The 26,691-nt window shown below is 26.7% G+C and overlaps 1 protein-coding gene across 1 annotated transcript; it reads right to left on the reverse strand.

Annotated features, from left to right (window-relative positions):
* LOC136975775 (SPRY domain-containing protein 3-like) lies at positions 1 to 26,639 on the reverse strand. The gene is made up of 11 exons (XM_067270893.1): positions 26,504 to 26,639; positions 18,747 to 18,831; positions 16,323 to 16,468; positions 16,024 to 16,227; positions 11,473 to 11,629; positions 9,879 to 10,064; positions 8,472 to 8,621; positions 6,571 to 6,628; positions 3,855 to 3,917; positions 2,560 to 2,750; positions 1 to 463 (listed from the first exon to the last, which is right to left on the reverse strand). Exons 2-11 carry the CDS (start codon positions 18,789 to 18,791, stop codon positions 329 to 331), a joined length of 1,335 nt encoding a protein of 444 aa, XP_067126994.1. The 5' UTR covers positions 18,792 to 18,831; positions 26,504 to 26,639; the 3' UTR covers positions 1 to 328.
* Positions 26,640 to 26,691: the final 52 nt, after the last annotated feature.

A 26,691-nucleotide genomic window follows, 5' to 3' on the forward strand; every position in this document is an offset into this window, starting at 1 on the left:
AAAATAAGTCAATTTTGTCAAATTCCACATTGAATTAATTCAATTTCTATAAAAAAAACTTTTAAATAATATATTATAAAATATAACTTCAGATTTTGTGTGTGGAATTAAAATAGCAGCAGTTCAAATTCTATATGTTATCTATTATTTAAATTATTATCTTTTTTAATGAATTTGTAAATTCATTGAAACAAAAACAAATTTGTAAACCTTAGAACATGTGACAGACGTTGACATGATATGGAAAATTTTACCAATCCAAACAAACATGAACAGCACCATATGAAGTGGATGGCTGAACATACCAATAACAGATATTTCAACTTTTTCAACCAGTTAAAGGATGAAGATCAACTTTAACTTTTTCAGAAATACTCAACATTCCAACTGTTGGATAAAATCCTCCTTTTGGTATACACACTTCTTTCTGACCAATTGTTTTGCCATTTCTAGTAAAAAATACCTGAAAAAAGAAAAAACTTTTTAAATTACTTATTATATAAGTTTAATTAGGATATTCAGATATAACACATCTATATATTTATTTTATTTATTACGCATACTGGATAACACATCTATATATATATATATGTTATGGACAAAGTGATTAATCAGGCATTATGAATAATGACCAGAAAGGGCACGCAGTCTGATAAATATTGATTAATTTATCAAATTGACCAGTCATTATGAATACTGCTATCACCCAGTCGAGCAAAGTGATGATAATAAGTTGAGGAGTGATCATCTGACATATGCCAGCCAATCGGCACTACGAGTTGCATGTGCATATCGTGTTTAGTACTGAATTTTAAATTTGATTAAAAAAAAACTCCACTTATTTCATTTAGAAATATTTATTTTTTGTGAATTATTTCAAAGTACTATTAACTGATATTCTTCCGGTAACTTAGAAGGAACTTTCATTTTTGATGCTCACTTTTTGTATCATTGACAAATATGCTGATTTTGTAAAAATTTGATTGTTCTCACCTTTTTTTGCTATTAACTCGTTTAATCGGTTGTTGAATCGATTATTCATATCACTTAATGATTCCTCCATTATCATCACTTTTGTCAAAGAAGAAAGATTAACTACTGGTCACATAAATTTAAAATTCAACTAAGATGCAAGTTCTGATTGGCTAGTGTATGTCAGATGATCACTCCTCAATGTATTATTATCATTTTGCCCAACTAGGTGATAGCAGTATTCATAATGACATAATAAGTCAATTTGATAAATTCCAGAGGGAGTTTCGGGTATGGATCCACAGAACCGAGTATTCTACTCCCAACCTCCCTGTGTCCTTGGGACCTCGGGCTTTTATATCATTTTTACCTGAAATCCTGAGGTTTTAGTTGGTCCGAAGAATGGTCCCTTGTAATCCTATTGGTCCCTGGTCTGTTGCCAGAGATGCAATTTGGGCCACAGGGTTGCCAAACATCTCTGAACTCCAGGCCGTTCCCCTCCGGAGTCAGGTCAAGCCCTTCCCCGGATGGTGGTCCTGTAAATTTTACTCTAATGTGTATTTTTCTATCCCAGAGAAGATGCAACTGTCCAGGTCACCACCCCTCCACAGGAGCGTCAGCAGGTCCCGCTTTGAACTCTCTGTAAGGTGATCGTCCAAACTTATCCCGGCAGACGATCCCTCAGTTGTTCTAACAATGTACAATCAGGGATCTGTCAATTAAGTCGGGAATGTGACAATTAAATCATCTCGCACCCCGTTCCTTGGCCACACCAGTCCTGTTTACAAAATAAGTCACCAATTTAATGTCTCTAACTCGACAGCCAGTTTCCCAACGGGGGATGTGAAGTCCTGGCCTCACAATATCATTCCTCCTGACCAAAATTTAATTTAAAATGATGTTTCTATTAATAACATAAAATCAAAAAATAATTGGAAATCAATGAAGGAATGCCAACTCAAGTTATGAAGTTATTTTGAGAAATGTTTGAATATTGAATGGGAGTAAGTTCAATAGCCAAAATGACTGGAAAATCACTATGGCAGTATTCATAATTCAAATAGCATATTTTTTTTCCTTCTAATTATTTTAATTAGAATTAAACAGTAAAATAGATGAAATAGGACTAATTAAGTAAGCTTGAAAATGATATATAAAATGTAAATGTAAGTCATATGAAAGTACCTTAACAATTTAGAAATATAGATTTTCCTTTAATATATTCTGTGTATGTATATATATATACATACATACATATATATATATATATATATATATAGATTTTACAATATTTTAATTTTCTTTGATAAAAATAATCTATAATTCTAATAATATTTAAATTCTTTTAACTAGCAAAATACATAATACGTTTTATACAAAATTAAAATTAATTTTTCAAATTTTTAGATCTAGTATGATGATAGTTCTAGTGTAGATGAATGGTTTTAAAAGTTATTTTAATAATATAAAAATTAAAGTTAATCAATTCTAAAATAATAATTAAAGGATGATCTGAGATTTCTTTTACTCAATACATGAAAAATGCATAAAATAGGTTTGTTTCTGTTTGTTCAATAAAATACTTACTTGCACCATTGTATCATTTTCTACATTATTTTTCTCTTTCCACCATTCTTCATCTTCTGATTCACTTTGTGAAGCATCATAATCATCATCTGGTTCATCACTTGGAGAAGGAGTCATTTCATGAGAACTACCATTATCATAATTACAAATATAATCTCTAGGAAAAATAATTCCACATCCCATAATGTCTCCTAAAATAATTTAAATTGTATAAGATTTTGTAATTAAAATATATATATATTTTTAATGACATTAGAATATCAGAAAAAATTCAGATGTGATACATTATTTTATTAATATCATTAATAGTAAAAATTCTCAAAGAAATGGATTGTACAGCAATATCTGGGTCCTTTTGGAATCGTTTCAAAACCTTTCATTTCTGAGGGGATTACAATGGCAATGGTGTACCATGAAAAGTATTTGAAGAAGCATTTGATATCTTTCATTGACAAGCATTACGAATGTAAGAAAGTGGTACTCCAGCCAGTCTTGCTTCTGCTCACTATGCCACTTCAGTGACTAACTTTTTCAGTGTTTCTGGCATTATTTTGTTAAGCATGCTGAGAATGCTCCTAACATTCCCCAGGATAGACATATTGAAAGATTTGGGTGATTTGTAAGCACAGTATTCCTGTCACAAGTCCCAACCAAAATCTCTTTGTAGATTCAAGCATGTATGCAACAAAATCAGCAAAGAAGCAGCAGAAGAATTGGGCAAAGTGCTGATAAAGAGAACTAGGACTTTGTTGGAGATCAGCAGAAAAGGTATGTTTTCTGTAATTCAGTCATTGAAAACTGTAAAACACATTTGGCTTGTCATTTGCATTACACTGTCATAGTTTTGTACTTCATTTCCATGCATTACAGGTTGTTTTATTTCAAACATCAATTTACTACCTGACCATTCCTTATTTTAATGTTGATATATATTGTAATATTAATAATATACAAACATGTTGAAGTACCATATAAAAACAAATATAAGAAAAGTATATAAACAAACTCAGCCAATGTTAAAAAAAATTTATTTTTTATGATTTAATATTTTTAAACTAATGATTTTTAAAGTGTAATTTGAAATGCATTAAAATGAAGATTAAATTAAAATTATCATTATTGATAATATAATATTAAAAGTTAAATTAAAATGATAGTTGAAACACTTTATATACTGTATACATATATATAAAATAAAATTAATAATTCAATATTTATTTTTAAAAATATTTTATTGATCTATTTCTGTAAAATATTTTTACAAAAAATCTCAAATGTCAGTAAATTTTAACTACCTTTATGACAACATGGTCCAAAAGGATCTCCAACTCCACTTCCAACAAATATTTTCCCATCATCTATAACAGTTAAATTATAAAATTATATGTAAGTCATAGACACATGCTAAAATTTGTCATTTCAAGAAGTGCCTTGCCATTTCTTGAAGTGCTAGCACATTCCTTAACAGACATTTGTTTCAGAATCAGTCTAATCTTTCTGATTACTTCTTGAAATGCTATCGTAGTTTCTGCAATGTTGAAACAGATGTATACTTAATCATCTGTCCAATGAAACTAAGCATTTCATGTAATGTTGAATGGATTATTAGCACATGACATAAAACAAAATAACTGAATGTTTCTCTATTTCTATATATTGTACATAGTATTGTACCATACAATGTTCTGTATATATTGTTAACTAATTAACATCTTAATGGGATAGGCCAGCATGCATGAAGAATAAAGAATGTCTGTTCTAAACTGACTTTTACTGCACATGATCAATTAAGGAGTGTCTAGAGTGGGTACAAACCTGGATTCCACTGTGGCAGATTAGCATATTATCGTGCGGTGATTGCTATATATTGTAACAAGTAGATTCTTAAAGACATGTCTTTGATGGCAATTTTTACATATTTTAATTTTTTTACTCTTTTTGCTCTGTGGGAACTAAGAGGACCTTTCTCTCATACCCATCATGAGATTGGCAAGACCCACAATGAGGATGGTGGGAAAGACAGGACTTAATGTATCCAGGACTTACTGCCCAAAAAATTTCTGGCATTGCTCATTCAGATTTAATCCTGGATCTTCCCAAGAAAGGCAGGTTAACACCTCAATCACCACGGTCATCCAACCATCTCACTTCTAACACTCAATCTGTGCAGTATTTACAGCAAAGCACAATGCTGCAAACATTAGAAAATAAATTATGCTAATTGTTCATGAGGTAAATTAACACTGAGAACATTCTTTTCAACGTTATCCATGTTTAATGTCAAAAAGAAATGTTTTTGTGAAAACATTTCTTTTCATCATTAAACATGAATAATATTGAAAACAGTGTTCTCAGTGTTAATTTATCTCATGAACATTTCAAAGTGAAAGAAAAAAGTTCTTTGTTTTGCTACATTGTTACCAGCATTACTTTTTATTGCTAGTTTGATTTATTATTTTAAGTTTGCAACTAAACTAACTAAATAAAAACAATTATGCAATTTGACTTTTGAGTAGTGGATTTATCAAATGGTATTCATTATTGCTTTTTCATTATAAAATATTATAATCTAGTAACATAGCCAGAAAAAAGTTCTGGGAGGAACTCATACTTTGAAACTTTTCCCTTGAATGAAAACTATTAGTAATTTTAATATTTTATTTCATTTATATTTTCTGACTATTAAATACCCTTAACTTTAAAATGTTATTACACTGATAGAAAATAATTACTTAATAAAATGATTTTGGCATAACTGATAGATATTTATTAATTAAAAAAGATATATTTTTTTTTTATGAAAAAAATTTACATTCAAAATAGTTACAACCCACAGATGTGCAGAGGTATTCAGTCATTTTGTTTTACCCTGTGTGCTAATAAGCCATTAGACATTATACGAAATGTTTAGTTTTATTAGACAGATGCTGAATTATACATCCATTTCAATATCATTAACATTTCAAGAAGTGAAATGAGATAGACTCTAAAACAAGTGTCTCTTATGGGATATGCTAATATTTCAAAAAATGACCAAGCACTTCTTAAAATGGCAAATTTTAGCATTTTGCTATGATATATTTACATTTTGTTATTCAGAGTGTTCTGAAAAGTAGCGGCAATATTTTTACAGTATGTTCTATAAGGTTAGGAGATACAAAAATGTCTTATAAATCCCTTCAAATGCATTGTCTCAGAACTAAAAGGGGTTAAAGTTTAGAATAGCTCTAAACACTAGAAAAGCCTCAAGTTCATTGCACTTGAGCTTCTTACATTCAGAACCTTATATTTTTGCAAAAACATAAAGGTCACTGAGACTGACTTCTCCACAGAGCTTAGCAGTGCTGCAAAGCAGAATTGTAAGGGATAGCTAGCACTAAAACAATGTGTTTGAAGGGTTATGTTTACAGGACATTTTTGGATCTGCAGGACTCTAGAACATGCTACAAAAATATAGTCACTACCTTGCAAACACCTGTATATGAAATTTGTTTTTCAATAATCAACAAAAATAATAATAAATTTACTTTAAGTAATTTATATAATTATATAATGATATGTTTAAACTTAATGTTACAAATTATAAAATGTAAGTAAATATGTATCATATCACTAAAATTATTATTATTTGAAAATGTGAAAGTACAAAAGTTAAAATAAACTTTATTATTTTTTGATAAAAAGGCACCAAAATTAAATGATAGCATTTACTTTAAATCTTATATTATAAAAGTTTAAAAAGTTAACAACAATTATCTGTTAAATAATCTTTTCTTATATTGACAATATATGAAACTAAAGCCATTCATAGAACTCTCTTATAGAATATAAACAAAGTTATCTACAATATTATTTATTTTTTCACAATTAAATCAAAAATTATAATTTATAGATTTAATATATAATTTTCCAGATTTTATTTATTATTATAATTTAACAATTTACTATATGCTATATTTTACTCCAAAGATAAATTATCAAACAAAACCAGTATTTTATTTTCTAGTTTACCTGCATGATAAGCAATAGAACCTTTATTCCAACCAGGATGTCTATGCTTTGGATAATCCTAAAAACATAAAAATTACAACTGTTTAAAAAGTTTTGTTCTTCATAAAAAAAAAGAAACAAATTAAAATCATTTGAATAATTATTCTTCTCTAATAAATCCACATTTTAGATTAATTTAAAGTAAGAGATTTTAAGTTAATCTTTCTTTACAAAAAACTTTACAATATATAAATTTACATTTTATTGAATACATTAACATTTTTAAAAATGTATGACTATTTTATAACAAAATAGTATATATGTTTCTTACTTTAATTTTCACAAATATATAGTATATGAATTTGAAAAATATATTGTAACTAAATTATAATATTTCTGCTTCTTCGCACTTCTTGACTTAAAAAGTAATAAAAGTACTAGAACATTCAAATACAAACTATTCAAATATTAAATATAATTTTATAAAATGGCCAAGAATGATAAGTGTAACAAAATTTTTTAAAATTTCTAAAGTGTTAAATATAGTTTTTTAAGTGTCACATATAGTAAAGTAATTCTGAATAATTTAATTAAAATTACATAAATTATAAATAAAAAATTTAAAGATATCTAATAAAAACAAAACTGTAAAAAAAAGTGACTACTATCAAGTGAACTGATTATAAAAAAGTTAATGTCATACAATTTATACATCAAAGAATGTCTTCAATCAAATTAGTATTTTTGGACTGCAATTTGAAAATATTTCCACTGTTGTTCATCTGTGTCTGTTTTTTCTTAATTTCAAGAAAGGAGTTAGACAGATGAAAGCTGAGACCAGATATGGAAACCTTAAAGGCAGAAGGTCCCATTAGCTATATATGAACTTCCAATGCAAACTGGAAGTCATGTTATTTCAACTCAAAACTTTTCCCCTGAAAGTTGTTAGATAGATGACTAGCGTAACTCTATTGCTAACAGGAAAAGTATGAGGCAAGACACTACTAATTTGAGGTGAAGCGTACACATTTTAAATTTAAAAAATTTAAATAAAAAATATTATTAAAAATTGCAACTGGGCTATGTGACAATGTCACAATAAATAATTGTTCATTATATTTAAATCATAAATTAATAATTAATAGAACACAAGATAGATGAAAAAATTATGAAAATTGTCATTTATTTATAATGTTATAGCAAAGATATTGCAATAAATTTTCTACAGACACTAAAAAATGTTTATGGCACAGAACACCTTAATAAAGTTATATTTAATTTCCAATGATGAGCTAACACCAATTGGCAATTACAGTTTGAATAATTTGAAGAAGTTTACTTTTAAAAATATATTTTTATATTCACTAATTAATTGTTCTTGTTGCTGCTACTATATAAAGTATATGCATCTGTGGATTTCTTAATGGTATTTTGTATATGTCAAGCCCGTCTAAAGGAATAATTAATAAATATTTATTATTGACCGAAATTCTATGCAATAAAGATTTTTAAAAAATTGCAAAGGAAAAACTTTAAACATGAAATAATGTTGTAATAGGAAAAATTTTATATTTGATCCTATTATATAAATAATTACATTTACTTTAAATGTATTTATTTATACAATAAGATCTGTTGTTATTATGGCATCTTTAAACTTTTTATTTCTTGAGAAATTAAAACTTCAGAGTTTACAATAAATGTAAGTTTAAAAATCAAAGGAATGACAAGGTTTCTAGACACAATATTGGAAGACAGTTGCTAGGCACAATTAGTAAAAATGAAAATTATTTCAACCAATGAAAGATTTAATATTTTTTATGATATATTTAAAACAAATTTTTTAAAAGACATAAATACATATGCATATTATAAAGTGCATACATGTACATATAAATGTATAAAAAATTAATTATATTTACCCTCCTTGCTAATCCAATTGCTATGTAACAGTTTTCACCAGGATTCATGATTTCTATTTCAAAATAATGTGAAGTAGTGTCTAATGGGTATCTAGCTTGAGCTAATCCAACATCTATTATACTTTTTCCACGACCTCCATATTCTAAAATCTAGCAAATAAAATAATAAAATCTTTATTTAATATGAAAAAATATATTAAATAATAGTAGATACAATTCAAAATTCAATCAATCATCATTGAGTTTGAGAGTTGCATCTGAAGATGAGTCCAGTAAACTTTAAAAACATTTTATACCAAAAATAAAGAAGCCTCTTTATCAAAATAGTGTTTGAGATGATTCAAAAGTTATTTGATATTTTAATATGATAAAAATAAGTTAGTATGGGGATTATTATTGAATATGAAGAATATAAACAAATATACTTTTCATATAAACTTTTTCTTAAAAGTCTAATATTTTTATTTATCTGTGTATTCATCTAACTTTCAATTTGCTTGATTAAATTAATCCTAAATGATTTAATTTAAAAAATTTTAAGATTGGACTAAGTTGATGAATTGATAGTTGCTACATATATGAATTAGATCACCAATTTCATAAATTTTTTATTAAAATTTAGCTATTTATATTTATTAGTAACCAAAAAAATTGATCATTATAAAAAAATTGTATCATCAACTATTGATTTTTGTTTTAATTATTTTTTTAAATATTTAAATTTTATAGTTAAATTATTATATAACAAACTGCCTCTGTAAAATGCAGAAAATTGATTATATAGAAAATTCTGTAATAATAAAAAAAAATGTACTAATAGTAAAATGAAAACACACTAACATGAAAATATCCTTGTATGATCTGTAGTTTTTGTTTCATATTTAAACATTATGTTTATATTCTTTATTTTTACATTTTTATCTTCAGACATAATGTATTTCAATTTTGTAAATTTTCTTAATATACTTCATTTAAATAAACTCACTCAGTTGAATGATGGAGTAATATTTCTTACTAGAACTTACACATGCTTAAAACATTCACTGTGTAGATTACAAAAACATACTATAGATGATTTATAAAAAATAGCAGTTGCATTATACAAACAAGATATAAATTTTAATTAGTCCTAAAAATGGTCAAATTGTATATAAAATATAAAATGAATAGAAAATAAGCTTTATTGGACAACATTAATTTGATCTACTTGGACTCAAATTGTGTTTCTATTAAAGTTTTGACATCACAGCATTTCAGGAGAGAAACATGCATGTGCACACAAATCCAGCCCTTAATTATTACTATATTTTAATATATGTAAAAAATAAATTACATTCACTAACCAACTCAAATTTGAAACATTATATGATATTCTAATAAATTAATGCTAAATAATTGAATACTTACTGAACCATTTAAACGAATATCATGTAGTCTTGACCAATCTTCTTCATTGCTATCTATACACATAAGCATGTCTTCTTCTGGAATCCATTTGATATCTAATGTTAATCTTACTTCTTCGCCCAGAGAACGAAGACTAACAGCTGGAAAAAGACCTCCCGGAGGCCATAGAAAACGAGTAATTCCAATCTGTATTAAATAAATTATAAATATTTATTAAAATTAACATATTTTATATATATTTAAATTTATTGAATAATCAAATTCAAAATTTATAAGAAAATTAAAATTTTCAATCAATAATAATAACATTCTTTAATGTTTTTTTTTTGTTTTAATTCAAATATTTTTTGTAGCTATTGAAAAATATTTAAACTGCACAATGAAATTCAGTAACACACGAGAATAAATTTGAATGATTAAATCCAAAAATTTGCTGAATAATTTAAGTGAGCCTGCATTATACTGTATTGAGTTTACATATTTTGCTGTAGCATACAACATTATGTAATAAAGTTTTTAAATATAATCAGCTAACTTTGTTCTATTTTTTAACAAATTTACTAATCTTTGTACACTCCTATTATGTTTAAGCTGCTTGTGATCCTTTGTTATTATTATTATTATAATTATATATTTTTTTAAACAATTTAATAATTAAAATTTATATAAAATTTTTAAAATTATTAATGTTATTATGTCTATGAAATCTAGTTAACAAGTGAATCAAGTATATCACACATTGTTATTTAAAAAAATGCTCTCAATTTTATGTCTGATCAGAAAAAAATTACCATATTTACTCAAATATAAGACAACCTCACATATAGGACAAAGTGTGACTTTAAAGATCAAAATAGAGAAAATTAGTTTTATTAATACAATTCTAATTTTATTTTGTTTAATCACAAGTAAAACATCAAATGAACATAAATGCACCACTGTCCCACAAAAATTACTAGCATTTTAAACTTTAAGGAAAAATCTTGTAAAATCAACAACATAATTTGTTAATGTAAAGCTGGACAATCGGGAACCTTTTATGCCAATTCTAACAGTCAAATCCACTCTCCGTCGATTACACTTATGAGTTTCTCCAAATTCTGATTTCCGAATAATCATCTGTGGGAATGGATTAGAACTTATATCATGCTCCTGTGTGATTTTGGAATATCAATCTGAAATTCAATTCAAAAGCTTTGCTTTTCCTATTGCTATTCATTTTTATTCCTGACAATAAACAAGAATGATTCAAACGACCCAGATAAAATACTTGTTTTTAAATACAAGAGGATAAGTATCCATCTGCAAATACACGGTTCACAAAAATTATTTGCAAAAATGCAAAGAATCTTTCATTCGTGTGTATAGGATGACCTAGGATTTTGAAAATGTGATAAATGAATAAAAACCTTGTCTTATATGCGAGTAAATACAGTATTTGAGTTTAAAAGAAATTAAAAAATTTAATACTTTTCTACACAATTATAGAATTATTCTAAAATTCAAAAAAGAAATTGTTGAGTTAAAATTACATTTTTTATTTATTGGTCAAGATTATGTCATTTTTCAACACATTGATAAATAAATAGATTACCTCTCTTCCATTTCTTGTGAAAAAAACTGGAACTAATGGTCTTTGATTATCTTGTGTTGGTAAAAGTTCAAATTTAATACCACATCCCATTCGATCTCCTGTTTCACATTTTGGACCAAATGCTAATCCTTCAACTTTTGGAGTACCTTTATACAATCTTTTCGAAAAAATTTAAACAATTTTAATTTAATTAAATTATTATTTTTTGTTTTATAAGAAATATTTTAAGACACTATAGTATCAAAGTTATTAGGTTAAATGATTCAAATTAATTACTTTTATCATATATTTTTAGATTATTTTCCTTTTCAATTTAAAACAAATGAAAAGCTAACTTAACAAGTAGAAAAATTAAAAATCTCTCTCTTAAATTTAATTGTAATCTTTGTAAACAATAACAAATTGAATTAGCCATCATAACTTTCCCTCAAATATATTAGACTCAATTTTCCAATCTAAGTAGGGCTGTTAAGAGTTTGTAAAGGTGCTCAAATGCTATGTTTTTTTTTATAACAAATTAAAAACAAAATGTTTCTTTATTAATAAAAAGCAGTTTTTATAGATTGTATTTTTTGTTAGTAAAAAGAATAATAATTTATAGAGTAGAAACCATTACAAATTCCTAAGTTTTCTCCGGACCCAGGGAGAGGGCTGGGAATTTTTCTAAAAAGAAACTTCCAGCTCCACTCTCCCTCAATGGTTCTTCTTCTAACTATAAATATATTATTAATTTACAATGACCTGAATGTATTTGAATAATTATTATTTATTGAGATGAGATTTTAAATCTCAAAATATTTTAATGATAGTTTTTTTAATTCAAATCATTAATTAATTATATCAAATTTAATCATTATTTAATCAAATTTTCATAAGTGTTTAATGCATGGATTATTATACTTATACAACAATTCAATAAACCCCTAATTTTTAATAAACAATGATAACACCACTTTCTACTTTATTAGAGCATATCATTGATTGGCAATCAAAACCTTGTATCTTCAATAATTAGTCAAAACCTCATTTTTGCATTAATGTGTTTAAAGTCAATTTCTATATATTGCTAAAACTTGTAAGTGGTTTGCACCTTTTAAGCATTCTCTCTGACATTCTCAAAAACTCACAACCTTGTACTCAAAATCTTGCTCCCTTCAAATCACGTTTTTAGCTCTCTTGTAAAACTCTAGAAAATACAGTTATGAGGTTTTGATTGCCAACCAATGATATGAAAAAATATCTTTAAATAGATTCTAATAATTGCAAGCTTCTTCACCTCATTTTCAACAGTCTGTATCAAATATCAACTGCTACACAGCGGTATAAACAAACTCTGGGTGCTCTCCCTGCTAACTGATTGATTGCTGTTAAAGAGTTTGTCAAAATTAAAATTATTTCTTTAACTTTTCCCTCTCACTTTAAAAATTCTTATCTTTCTATTCTCGAACCATTTTAAGTTTTTTTCTTTTATTAGCAACTTCAAAATGTTGTCACCAAACTGTTTGCATTCCTATTATTAACTATTATACTGTTTCTGTATGTTTCTTTGAGATCCATACTCTTTCTGCCAATGTTGTACTATCCTCACCTTCTAATATTTTTACTCTCTCCCAAATAATCTCTATTTACTTCTGAAAGGTCTCTCCACTAGCACTGTATTTATCCTGCCTCTTCTACAATCTTCCTTGTGTTCTTTTAACCTTGTGCCTAAACTCTGCCTCATTGCTTCCAAATGACAGTATTAGATAGATTGGAAAAAAGTGCAACCAGAAAGTTTGTTTAGATGGTGTATAGTAGTTGACACTTAATACGAACCTCTGAAAATCAGTTGAATAAATTTTAACTTCCTAGTACTTTAAAATGTTCCTTAAATAGTTCCTACTATTTAAAAGCTAACTTTTGTGTGCTCTTATAAAGCAAGAAAATTGTTGCTATTGTTGATTATATATATATTTTTATCAAATTCCAAATGTAAAAATTTTTTATAAATGTTTCAGAACTTTTTGAATCCACTCGTTTATAAAACTTTATCTTGACATTTCTGTACCAGAATAGGATGATCTTAAAATCTTTTTTTGTTTCAATATAATAAAAATATTCCAATACAGCAAATTGTATTGAGTTCATCTTTTAAATTATGAGAATGTTGTATGTGAAATACAGCAGTCTGTAATAATTTAATAATTTAAATTAAAAAAAAAATATAAAATATATATATAGAAGAATAAAGAATTTTTATATATAGAAGAATAAAGAAACAAAAAAGAATAAAGAATTTTTTGAATATATATATATATATAGTTAGAACGCATTTTAACTACAGTTGAGCATCGATTATCTGACCCTCGATTAACCGACTTATTGGTTAACCAACCGCATTCTAGTCGGCAAATTCAAATGTCCGCTAGTGATGTGGCGCTACAATATTTGGTTATGTCTTGGCTACTTTAATATTATTTTTGTTAAATTTTTGCATGTTTTAGCTGGCAGCACTGACTCGACCATGAAAGAGAGGCTAGTATTTAAACCAGGCCTAATACACTATACTAGTAATGTATTTTTTCATACTTTTCGGTTATCCGACTTTTCAGTTATCCGACCAACCCCAGTCCCCAATTAAGTCGGATAATCGATGCTCTACTGTAGTTGAAACTAGTTTATACTGGATGTCTTTGTTAAAACCTGTTTTATCTAGTTAAAACTAGTTTTAACTCAAATTCATTTTTGACTAGCAGTAAATTCTAGTTTTAACTAGACAAAACGGGTTTTAACAAAGACATTCAGTATAAACTAGTTAAAATGCATCCCAACTAAAAACTGGTTTTGACTGTAATATATAGAGTGATTCGGGGTAAGATGATAAGCAGGGGAAGATGCCTACTTTTTGATATTTTCAAATCGGTGACGTCAGATATTGTCATGTGTTTGTATGATGAATCGTTGAGCCAATATTGAGTGCGGAAAGCTGTAGTTGGCTACTGTTACCTCATTTTATGCATCCAAGAAGAATAAAAGCCAGATAATAACGAAGTTTTTGTTGTGAAATGTTTCTAGAATCATTTTAAAACTAAAAGTTAAAATAGAATTTATTAAAAATTGCAGAATTAATGTGTGATGTAGTTAAGGTTCTAAAGTTTCCATTGTGAGCTACTGCCAATCCCAATCAGACATGCTAGAACACGTACAACGTAGGCATCTTACCCTGACAAATGGAAAAGATGCCACATTTTTCTTGGGGTAACATGCCTATTTTTTGTTAATTGAATTCCAATATGCCTATTTTTAATAAATTTTTGTTTTCTCGTTTTATTGCAGGATATGCATAGAAATTATATAAGGACTTCTCAAAAAGGTTTTTGGACTGAAAAAGGCTTTCAGCTAGCTATAGAGCATGTTAGATGGGCAGAAACTTAACAGTACTTATACTGTGCTGTTATACTTACTATGAAGTACTTTGTACTACATATGCAATAAATTAAATTTGGTTAAGATATTCAAAAATTAATTTTATGCAATTATATTTGTTATCTTACCCTAATGGCATTTGGCATCTCACCTGGATACTTAGGGTGAGATGCCTAAAATGCCAGACAGTAAAAGGGTCATCATTGCAAACACAATATACAATTATTTTTCATATACTCCAAACTTTTATTTGAAAAACATGCTCAAGAATATGATATTTTCGTTAGAGGCCTCCAAAACCCAAATTATCGCTATAATTTCCTTCATAAGCAAAATGTTAGGCATCTTCCCCCGAATCACTATACATAACTTTATTTATTTTCCCCAAACATATTTATGTAGCTAAAATTAGTTTTAACTAACATTAAAAATTAAAACTAGTTTTATCTAAAATCAAAACATGTACAGCAGTAAATTAACTAGACAAAACCCATTTTGTCTAGTTTTTACTGCTAGTCAAAAATGAATTTGAGTTAAAACTAGTTTTAAGTAGACAAAATGGGTTTTAACAAAGACATCCAGTATAAACTAGTTTCAACTAGTTAAAACGTGTTCTAACTAAAAACGGGTTTTGACTGTAACATATATATATATATATTTTAATTTTATTATATTGAAACAAAAAAGATTTTAAGATCATCCTATTCTGCCACAGAAATGTCAAGAAAAAGTTTTATAAATGAATAGATTCAAAAAGTTCTGAAACATTTATAAAAATTTTTTACATTTGGAATTGATTAAAAAAAAATTGTTTAAAATTATTGAAGTACTATGATGTAATTGAGAAGTAAATAATTACATTTTTATGTTAAAATTATGTATGTTTTAAATAGCATATCCAGACCATTTGAGAGAACACAAATTAGTAAAGAAAAGCTTGGTATCAATCAATAAAACCAATGCTGTTCTGCACAGAAGAAAATATTGTAGAGTATGAAGTAAGTTTGGTTTATATTTGCAAAGTAAGAGGATTTAGTTTACAAATGATACAAATTAATATATTGTATTTAAAATTATAATATAAATGTAATTAAAACTGAAATAATAATTATTAGCTGAAATTAAATATACTAAGTTTTAATATACCTTCCATCACCAGCATGATATCCAATTGATTCTGGTACTGATCCTGGTTGTTGATCTAATGGATGACGAGCAGATACAAGGCCTACGGTCACATTTCCAATCATTCCGCTATCAAGAATTTCAATTTCAAAATAATTACAGTCTGGTCGAATAGGTTCTGCAGCAACATATACACCAACATTTTCTGCATCATCTGGCATATAGCTAATAGATACATCAAATACCATCAATAATAATTATTTTTTAAAATAGTAATAGGATAATTTATAAATTAGATTTCAGTTAATTAAATAAAGTACCTCAATATATCTCCATCATGATTAATTCTTTCAGAACGAACTTGTCTTTTTGGAATTTCAATTAATCTATCTCGTGATTCACGTTTATAGATACGTGATAGATGTCGCTGAAGCACACCATCCATTTTTTCAAATGATGTGAACAGCTATAGAGAATATAAAATTATCATTTAAAAAAATTTCACATTTTTCACTTAATTTGCAAATTATATAATTTTATCAAACTTTAAAAAAAAATCTGTTATATCAAAATTTAGATCAAAAACAAATATTATTTTTATACAATTTTGTTTAGCACATTATTAATTTTCACTCATTTCCTTCTTTCATCTGCTATGTTTTTTATTCTATTTGTAAACCCAGGCTTACTATCTGCCTGGGTTTACAAATAGAAGTAAGTTCAAAATGCATTCTAGAATAATGATGCAAATACAGTAGAACCCTGATTATCCAAGGTAATGTGGACCAAATGCTACATTGGATAACTGAAAACTCAGATAAAACAGATGACCATGTTTATTTTGGATTTAAAATTATGAATATAAAAGATTTACATAGTAGCATGTCTTCACCCATAATGCATCCTGCAATGCTGTTTTTATCTCATTTTACAACTTAAAACAGCAACAAATGATCTCAGGCCATTTATGATAACTAGAATCACACAAACACCACATATCTGAGTGTAAAATGTGGCATTTGTGTGAGTCCATCCCTCATAAATGGCTTGAGATCATTCTTTCAATGTTTTGAGTCATCAAATGAGGTAAAAGCAACATTGCAGGACACAAAAGATGGCTTACAGCAATGTGCCCAGAAGCTATACAAGCAATAAAAAAAATATATCACCATCCAATAGATTCTTTTGAAGGTGGTTGTGCATCAGCTAAAATGAAAAAGCTGTTAATCTGTAATGAAAATGAAATGTAACCCGATAAAGAAACAACAGAAGAAAAATCAAAACAAATTTGAATTTGAATAGACATATGTTATTTCTTTGTGTTCCTCAAAATTATCATGTATCATGGCTAATAATTAACATAAAAAAAGAGTAACATAATATAAATAAAATTTTATTATTATAAAAAATTTTATTTAATATAAGAAAAATAATTTTTTAATTTAAAAAATTCTTTATTTCAAAATTATTTAAAATTTTTTTATCTAGATCATTATTATTGTTTACAATAACTGAAATTTTAATTTAAAAAAAAATGATATAATAAATAATTTAATAAGGACAATAAACATAGTTACAGTAACTAGTTTAAATCAATACATCGCAACAAAATGAAAAAGAAAGATTGTTTATATATTTTTCACACAAGAGTTGATCGAAACTTGATCAGTTCAGCAAATTTTATTTTCATAAAGTTTCTTTTAAATTTTAGCTGAAGAAAATATATAAATATTCTTATTTTACTGATAAATATAAATAACTAAAATTTAAAAGTGAAATCTTTATTGCATATTAAACATTTGTCCTAATTATTACATTTGCTAATCTTTTACATAATCAATTATATAAAGATATATAACAAATATTTTTCTCAAAGAATTATTTGATACTAGAATGTTAGTGATATAGCCAAATAGAAACTAAACTGTTGAATTTTCACCAAGCAATTTTTAAGTTCAAACTTACTTTCAAATAAATATGATACTAGAAGTATAGTTGTTTCAGCATGATAATTTTAATAATTAGACAGTAACTTAATTGCCTTATCCCTGTCCACAACCATGCAGAGATCCCATATGTAAGCCTGGCTGAACCCATGATGGGTATGATTAATAAATCCTGTTAGCACCCAAAGAATGGAAAGTAGATTAAAAAAAAAAAAAAGCAGGAAAGATGTAGAAGACATTTTTTTAATTTAAATACTGTAATTCTAAAATTTGATTATTCACAGATCCATAAAGAATATGATAATAGAAAGAAATTTATTATTTATTATTATTCAATAGTCTTTTACATGAGAACTATTTAGAAATTAAAAATGAAAATAGAAAATTTTAGAAATATTGTTCAAAAGAAAGAAAAAACTTCTGAAGAAAAGTCTTTTATAATAAAGAAAATAAAAATAATTACTCTTAGTTTATTGTACAATAATTTCCTATATAAAAAAAAAAACATTAGTGTAAAGTGCTAAAATGAAAAAGCTGTTTATCTGTAATGAATACTGAAATGTAACCTGATAAAGAAACAACAGAAGAAAAATCAATACAAATTTGAATTTGAATAGAATAAAAAAAAAATGAAACATATTGTACGTACCAAATGAAATAGTAAAAATAAATATGTAAACATTTAAAATCCAGCATTAATTTTTAAAAATAAGTAAAATTAAAAATTTAATATATAAGAACATAACATTAGATAAAATATTTTCATTTTCAAAACTTTTATAATAATAAATAACATACCTTTTTAAAATATGGTAAAGAGTGCGGATTGACACAACTCAGCATGAATTGTCAGCCAGTCAATTTCGCCAGCTGAGTTTAGTTTCTAAAATTAATAAAGAATATCTAAGAATTATTTATAAGTAAAATCATTACTGTTATGAATAAATACAATATGCAATATATTTCATCTGAATTTTAAAAATAATTTAATTATAAAAGCAAATAGAATAATAATAAAAATACGTACAGGTATATCACATAAACTGATATAACAGAATGTTAAAAAAATGTTAAGCATTATTATAAATTATTTATTTACTTAAAAAATTATTTTATATTCCGTTTGGAACTGAAAATTCAAAATTTAATTTAAAATAATTTAATGAATAAATAACAGAAAATGTCAAAACTAAACATTTTGATGAAAAAATAATTGCAAAAAATTTTTCAAAAATCTGTTTTAATGTTGCTTTGTAACAAATTTCTATAATGAATAGAGTCAGTTACAAAAACTATTCATTAGAGGTATGCAATTTTAAGAATATGAAGAATAAATGAAAAAAAAATTATTTTAAATACTCAAGGTCATTAATTTAGTGGCCTAATTGAGAGGAAGGAATTCTGCTATTACCAAAAGTCCTTAAATCAGATGTATTTTACAAACATATATTAATAACAAGCTTACAATGTACCATAGAAGATGTATTAAAATGTTATAATATAAAAGTAAGAATAAAATATTGTTATAATGCACATTGAGTAATTTATACTCACTGACCCAATGTTTTTGATTGCTGTATTTGCAAATTAAAAATTTTTTTATTTAACACAGATTCTACTCTATTCATAATTCCATATATTTCCTTTAGGATGGAAACTTTTTGTCCATTAATGAAGGGTCTACCGTAATTCATTTACAGATTTTTACTACTCTTCACATCTTGATAATTTTTTTTTAAATTTATAAAATTAAGATGTTATAATTTAAATAACTCAAAAATGAACAAAAAAAAGCTAACTTAGGGAATCAGGAGAGAAATGTTTTCGATTAGTAAAGCTGATACCTTGACTACTACATCATTAGCTTGGTGCGCCTATGTTTAAAGTGTTAAAAGCACGTGGAATCATTCCCATATAATTAAAGAACATAATTTTAGGATTTCAGAATACTAGAAGTTATACATTTATTAATTCAACAAAAAAAGAGGTTATAAATAAACATGAAGCCCACGAACTCTCTAAAACATAGAGGAGGTTACTGAACTCATTCAACATATCAACCTATAATTGGATAATTAGCAGCTTTTCGGTTTTATAATTTTATTTACTTTTATTTGTATTTATTTTATTATAAATTCTATTTTTTATTTGTTATTTTATCCTGTACTTTTTGTGTAATTTTCAAACTACAAAAATTTATACAAATTTAAATACTTGAAATATGTATACTGAATGCCGCATGTTTTCTGCATTTTAATACAGTAGAGCATTGATTATCTGACCCCTGATCAACCATCACATCGGTTAACCGACCGCGTTCTAGTCGGCAAATTCAAATGTCAGCTAGTGATGCGGTGCTACAATATTTAGCTATGTCTTGGTTACTTTAATGTTATTTTTGTTAAATTTTTGCGTGTTTTAGCTGGTAACACTGGCTCGACCATAAAAGGGAGGCCAGTATTTATTTTGTGCAAAATAAAGAAATAATTTTCAACGATACAATAGCAACAATTATTATTTTAAAAAAAATTGTTAGGCTTAACATCGATGATAATTCAATGCAAAGTAGGTTAATAGTGATATACTAATATACTAATTACATAGGATATACTAATATATTATACTAATAATGTATTTTTTCATACTTTTCAGTTATCCGTTTTTCAGTTATCCGACCAACTCCAGTCCTCAATTGAGTCGGATAATCGATGCTCTACTGTATTCTCTTTTCCAAACAGCTGATGATGGTCAAGATAAACACTGAAATTTTCTCAATTATGTTTTCTTCGTTTCCTTAATCAACTGTTTTCCTATTTTCTTTTTTTAGTTATTTGAATTTTGATACCAAGTTATATGGATCTTTTGGTTATAATTTAAATATCTGAAAATGATAATAATAGCAAAATTCATTAAAATTTTAATTTTTAAATGATTACTTTTATAATCTGTGTTACAATTTAAAAAAGAAGAAAGTTCAAAGTAAGTTCTCAAAGGAATTGTTAGCTGAAAACAGTAAAGCTTCTTGGTAAACAATATCTTTTACAATATTTGTTGAATATGTAAACACTACATAAAATATTTTATTTGACTATATATAAATTCTTATAGAAAAACATTTGTGAATAATTTAATCATCTAAGTAACTGTTTCTAAAATTTAATGAAAAATAACATTTTATTTAAAATTAAATATATGTTACTAGAATCAGACATTTTATTTTCAACAATTAATTTACAAGCAAGTTTAAAACACTGTAAAACTGGAATAAAGTAAATCAGAAAAAATGCAAAGCTTTTCTCTGCATTCCATTTTGGAACATTAACCTGAAGATCTCCTAAGTAGATCTAAACCGTTTGTATTTTATCTGCATTAAACTAACTGGAATTTCATTTATAAGGTTCATCGGTTTGCATTTTTTCTAATTATAAAGCAGTCAATAATTCTAAATAATAGTAAACCCAATTAAAGAATAACCTAATAAAAGAAAATATCAAAAATTTTAAAATAATGTCATCATTTTCTTGTAAATTTTCAAATTAAAATGCTAATCCAAATAGATTTAAAATCACTTAAATCTACCAATTAAACTAGTGATGGCCAGCTGTATAATTGTCTCTTATGCATGTTAACTTGATATTTCAACAATTTGCATAATCTTATAAATTATATGTTTAAGAAAAAATTTTCCTATTTTTTTCTACTATGTTTACATTTAAAATATTTTATATATAAAAATATGAATATACAGGGTAATCATAACTAAAGTTGTCTGTAACTCCAACGAATGACACCAAAATAATAAGATTTTACTGTACATCACAATCATTAGCTGCAAACAAACTGATTGAATGTGGTTGGTAGTATTGGTTGTCACTTTGTGGAAATGATTCATTGTGGAGAACAGAAACAGTTTGTGTTTACATAGAGAAATATTTATTTTTACAACCCAGAATTTGACTAAAATGTTATCTTCAGGTAAATTAACTAAAGAAATCTAAGGTAGCTCACCTTAGATTTCTTTAGTTAATTTACCTGAAGACAACTTTGTAGTCAAATCCTGAGTTGTGAAAATAAATACTTTTCTGTGTAAATACAAACTGTTTCCATTCCCCATGATCAAATGTGCTTGACTTACAAGAGTTAAAATTAGCTGGTTACGTGTTATTTAATTCTGATGTCGCACATGCATTTCTGGTGATGTGTAATATTGTAACACAATGTAAGTTTACATAGCAATAAATAGGAAAAATGTCTAAAAGATACATTGCAAGTAGTACATTTATTTCTCATTGTGGGTATTACTGGGTTCTAGGAGCCAATTTTCTCAGGATTTGGGAATGGAAAATGAAAAACATTCCTGCCCAGAAAACCTAGCCAGAAATCATGTGGATTCAGATCTGAAGAACTAGATGGACAGAAACCAACAGCCAATCACCTGGCCATCAGTGAAATGTTGGCACAGAAGTAGCTAGCCTATATGGCTATATTCTATATGGCTATGCATATCACATTTCTTTGCTTGCAGCACTATTTATCTTGTAGCAGACAATTTTGGGACTAACATTTTTCGTTGTAAAATTCTTTACCACATCCTTTAGCATGTAAACAAGTTTTGATGTTAATCAGCTTATTGCTTGGAGCTACAGAATCTTCTGAACAGGACAACTTTAATTCTGATTACCCTATATACATACATTTCATATATCTATACATATTATCATTGCATTGATTAATAATATTTCAGATTGACTTCATATTAATTTTACAAATTAGCAATTATGACTGGAATCATAAAATAGCAGCTGTGATATCAATAAATCAACTCTTAAACTCAATTTATTAATTGTTAAAATTAAGTCATACTTTTCAAACATTTTGGAAATTCTATTCTTTTGAAAATTAATAAAGTAAATTGTAAGTAAATTAATCATATCATCATAATGTACTATATCATATGTACTATGTACTACACTGTACTATGTACCATGTACTCATATGTACTATGTACTGTACAATGTACTATATTTTTTATAACTTGTTAAGACAGCTCAACTTTTGAACAGAACAAAGGTTAACTCAATTTATTTTAAAACATTCTAATGATAATATGTTAGTCATTTATAACTTTGAAGATTAAGTAGGTAAAAATTCATTCTGATCACATATAACTGTAGAATAAATCACAATGATGATGCAAGTCTAATATGAATATAATGATGAAGTTAATAGTCTAATAAAGAAATAACCTTAAGATTCATAAGACATATAATTTTGAAAGTACCACAGCCAATGTTCCCTCTAATTTTTTTTGTAGATGAGCGGAACATATACTTCTCTGAGCAAAAAAATTTTTGCTGAGCAGATTCTGAGCAAAAAATTTTTCTGAGCATATGTATATAAAATCTTATTTTTTCCTATAAAAATAATATAATTAAAATAAATAATAAAAAATAATTAAAATAAATTAATTATTTTAATTAATTAATAAAATAAAATAATTAATTTACTCCATTTTTTAAAATAATTAATTATAAAGTAGAGATTAAAATTCATTTTAAAACATACTTCCATACAAAATATTATCTTTTGTCAATGATTTAATGCATTTAATCGAAATATACGTAGCAATAATCATGTTGCAGACGGAGTGAGAAATAAGTAAACAACAATTCAAATCAGTGTGCATGCTCGCCTGCACAGCACATAAATTTTCGTGCATGGCAACAATTTGAGCAGTGCGTGGCCGCGCAGCTTAGAGGGAACATTGACCACAGTACAAAAAATGATGGTGACCAAACAAATTTGAATGATTTCTTGATTATTGATATTTTAAATGTTAATTGTTAGAAAAATTATGAAAAACAATTTTCATCAAAAATTTGATGATAAAAACTTTCATTGAAAAATATATATAGTATATTAAATTATTTTAAAAATATTAAAAATTTTTAAATAAGTAAACTAAGTGGCATCTTGTTAAATTTATTCTTATATGTCAGAATACATTATTTTCATCTTCTGGAGAATTCTTTACCCAATGAAAAAGTATGTTTACTATTAAAAATGCTAAAATTCCCAAGTAATGAAATATACTGAAATTCTTTTACTTAATCACAAAAAAGTTTTCTTAATAATCAACAACAAAAGGTCAGCTTTATATTCCTCAATAAGAATTCATAATTTGTAGTTTTATTTGTTTTCATACATTAATACTGATATTTTTTATATCAATGTTAGAATTTTTGCCTGCATGTACTGCATGCATAAACAAATAAATCCATAAAATATAGTTTAAAATGTCAGTATTTGCTAAAGTAAGAATTACACATATTCAAAGTGGTTTTCACAATAGAAAATATGATTCACACTATTAGCGGTAACAATTTTTTTTAAATGAAATAATAAACAAAAATGCAATTAAATAAATTTTTATTATAGGGATGGTATGTAACTATGTATTACATTATTTTTAAGGTAATTTCTTGGGAGATGTTATGATATTGCTGAATCTTATGCAAAAACTTCATTTGATATGTGAAATATTTTTACATGGATTGTTTCTATCATACAATGTTATCAAAAGTTTTGTCAGAAAGAAAAAAATTAAGTTTAAGAAGTCAATATTAAATATTTTTTGAGATAAATAACATCTCATCTTCAAAACACACTAGTACACCAAACCAGTTAAATAAACACTAAAAATATTTAATATAACAAATGTCAGTGTTCAGTTCTTAAGTAATTTGAGGATGTCCATTTGACATGGACAAAAATGTTTATTACATTAAATATTTTTGATGTTTGTTTAATTGGCTTGGTGTACTGGTGTATTTTTCAATAATATATACCAGTTGTTGACATGTTTAATATCTCATCTTCAAATCCAAAGGTTAAATACACTTCCTGTAGTAAAAACAGACTTATTAAATTAAAAAGTGTACAATATTAAGAAGAATTCAATAGAACAACCATAAAGTAACCAATACACCTTTAATGGTGGATAAAAGATTCGAGAAATGCTAACAATTTTGTCCAAGTAAATGAGCATTTTCAGGCAAAAAATGCATGTAAAATGAATTGATTATTTCATTAAATTAATTATAATTTAATAAAATAATCAACTTTATCAGTATGACAAAATTGCAGCTTTGAATGAGGCAGTTGGGACACGATTATCAGAGCATGGCCATAGGTATAAAAAAAGTCAATGACTCTTTGTGAGATTTAGCCCCCAAAACTGACCTATCTAGAATTTTGAAGAGCCTCAAAAATGGAGTAAAATTTAAAAACGAAAAAATCCAGAGCTATTTCTCAAAGCAATGCTAAAAATAAACTAGAGTTTTCCAATTTACTAGAGATGGCTAAAAGCTCAAACATGAGAAACACTACTACACCAACTACTACAGGGGAATGATCGGAGCCACACTACATACACTGTTAAGTCTATTGCACGTTTAACAAGCAGCTGATTTTGGGGGACTACATCCCACGAAGAGTCATAAGTAGACCATCAGTTCCTTTGACTTTTTATATTCCTACAATCACGGTTTACAACTCCAATAAGGTCCCAACCGCCTTATTCAGAGCCATAATTTTACTTATTTTGTGACATTCCATAATCCAGATGTTCGTCAACATCACCTATAAACACTTACAGCTCAAAAATTATTATTATTAAAACATTTACCCAACCAAACGAAACACAAAACAACGGAGAAAACTGTTTTCAATCGCCTTTAGCAAGCATCATCATGCAGGAGCCTCCTCTACTTAAATACCCAAAAATGCCAGAAATTTACAAGGCCGGAAAAAACAACACAGCCGTCAACTACAAGGACGACAACACGTCGTCCTCAGCTCGAAGGGCATTTTCGGATACTTAATATTACTTTTACGTCTCGATACAAACACGCAACCTTCGCCAATCGGAGGTTTGTTTTATATTTTAAATTATTATGTTCCGTCATCCGTCCTATTCTAATATCCATTTACGAATAAGTTTTTTACCTCGAAGACGATTGAAAATGTTTGTTTTTCTCCGTCGTTTATTATTATTGTTTAGTGAAAAAAAATGAGTGTAAAGTAAGATGAAAATGTAAGTTCTTTATTATCATAAATTAAATTCTCAACTTTCTGGAAACAATATGAAAATACTCCACTTCAATTTTACACAAAAAATAAAAGAATAATTAAATAATTCATAAAATACATAGGAATGAATGGAAAAATGATAAATAATGAAACATTTTATTTTATAAACCACATTAAAATTAATTCAGAATCTTTAACAATACATTAATCATAATTTACTTGGATCAATTATCATTTAATTACAAATTACAATGACATTCAAGTATACACCTGATCATCACACAATACATTTGTGACGTCATATAAAGGGTTGTCTGGCTAAAAACATAAGACAATATTAAGGTTAACGTTGTATGTGACGAATTCTGTAAACACAGTACAATTGTACACATCACACACCTTCACGTATGATGCAATTATAAAATAACGACGGAAATTTAAACGAATATCTCATAAATACACACCTTAACAAGGATATCATGAGCGGAATGCGGCCCCAATAATCTCTCATTTATGAATGAAATCGTAGAAAAAATATTCCGAAGTAAATAACCTTTACGCCGAACGGTATCACTCCCCGAGCAAAACTAACAACGTAACCGAAATGGCGATACGAAACGGAAAATTTACGTTAAATAAAAACTATTAAAAA

The sequence above is a fragment of the Centruroides vittatus genome, unplaced genomic scaffold (assembly GCF_030686945.1).
Source record: "Centruroides vittatus isolate TY-2023 unplaced genomic scaffold, ASM3068694v2 contig_388, whole genome shotgun sequence".
NCBI lineage: Eukaryota > Metazoa > Arthropoda > Arachnida > Scorpiones > Buthidae > Centruroides > Centruroides vittatus.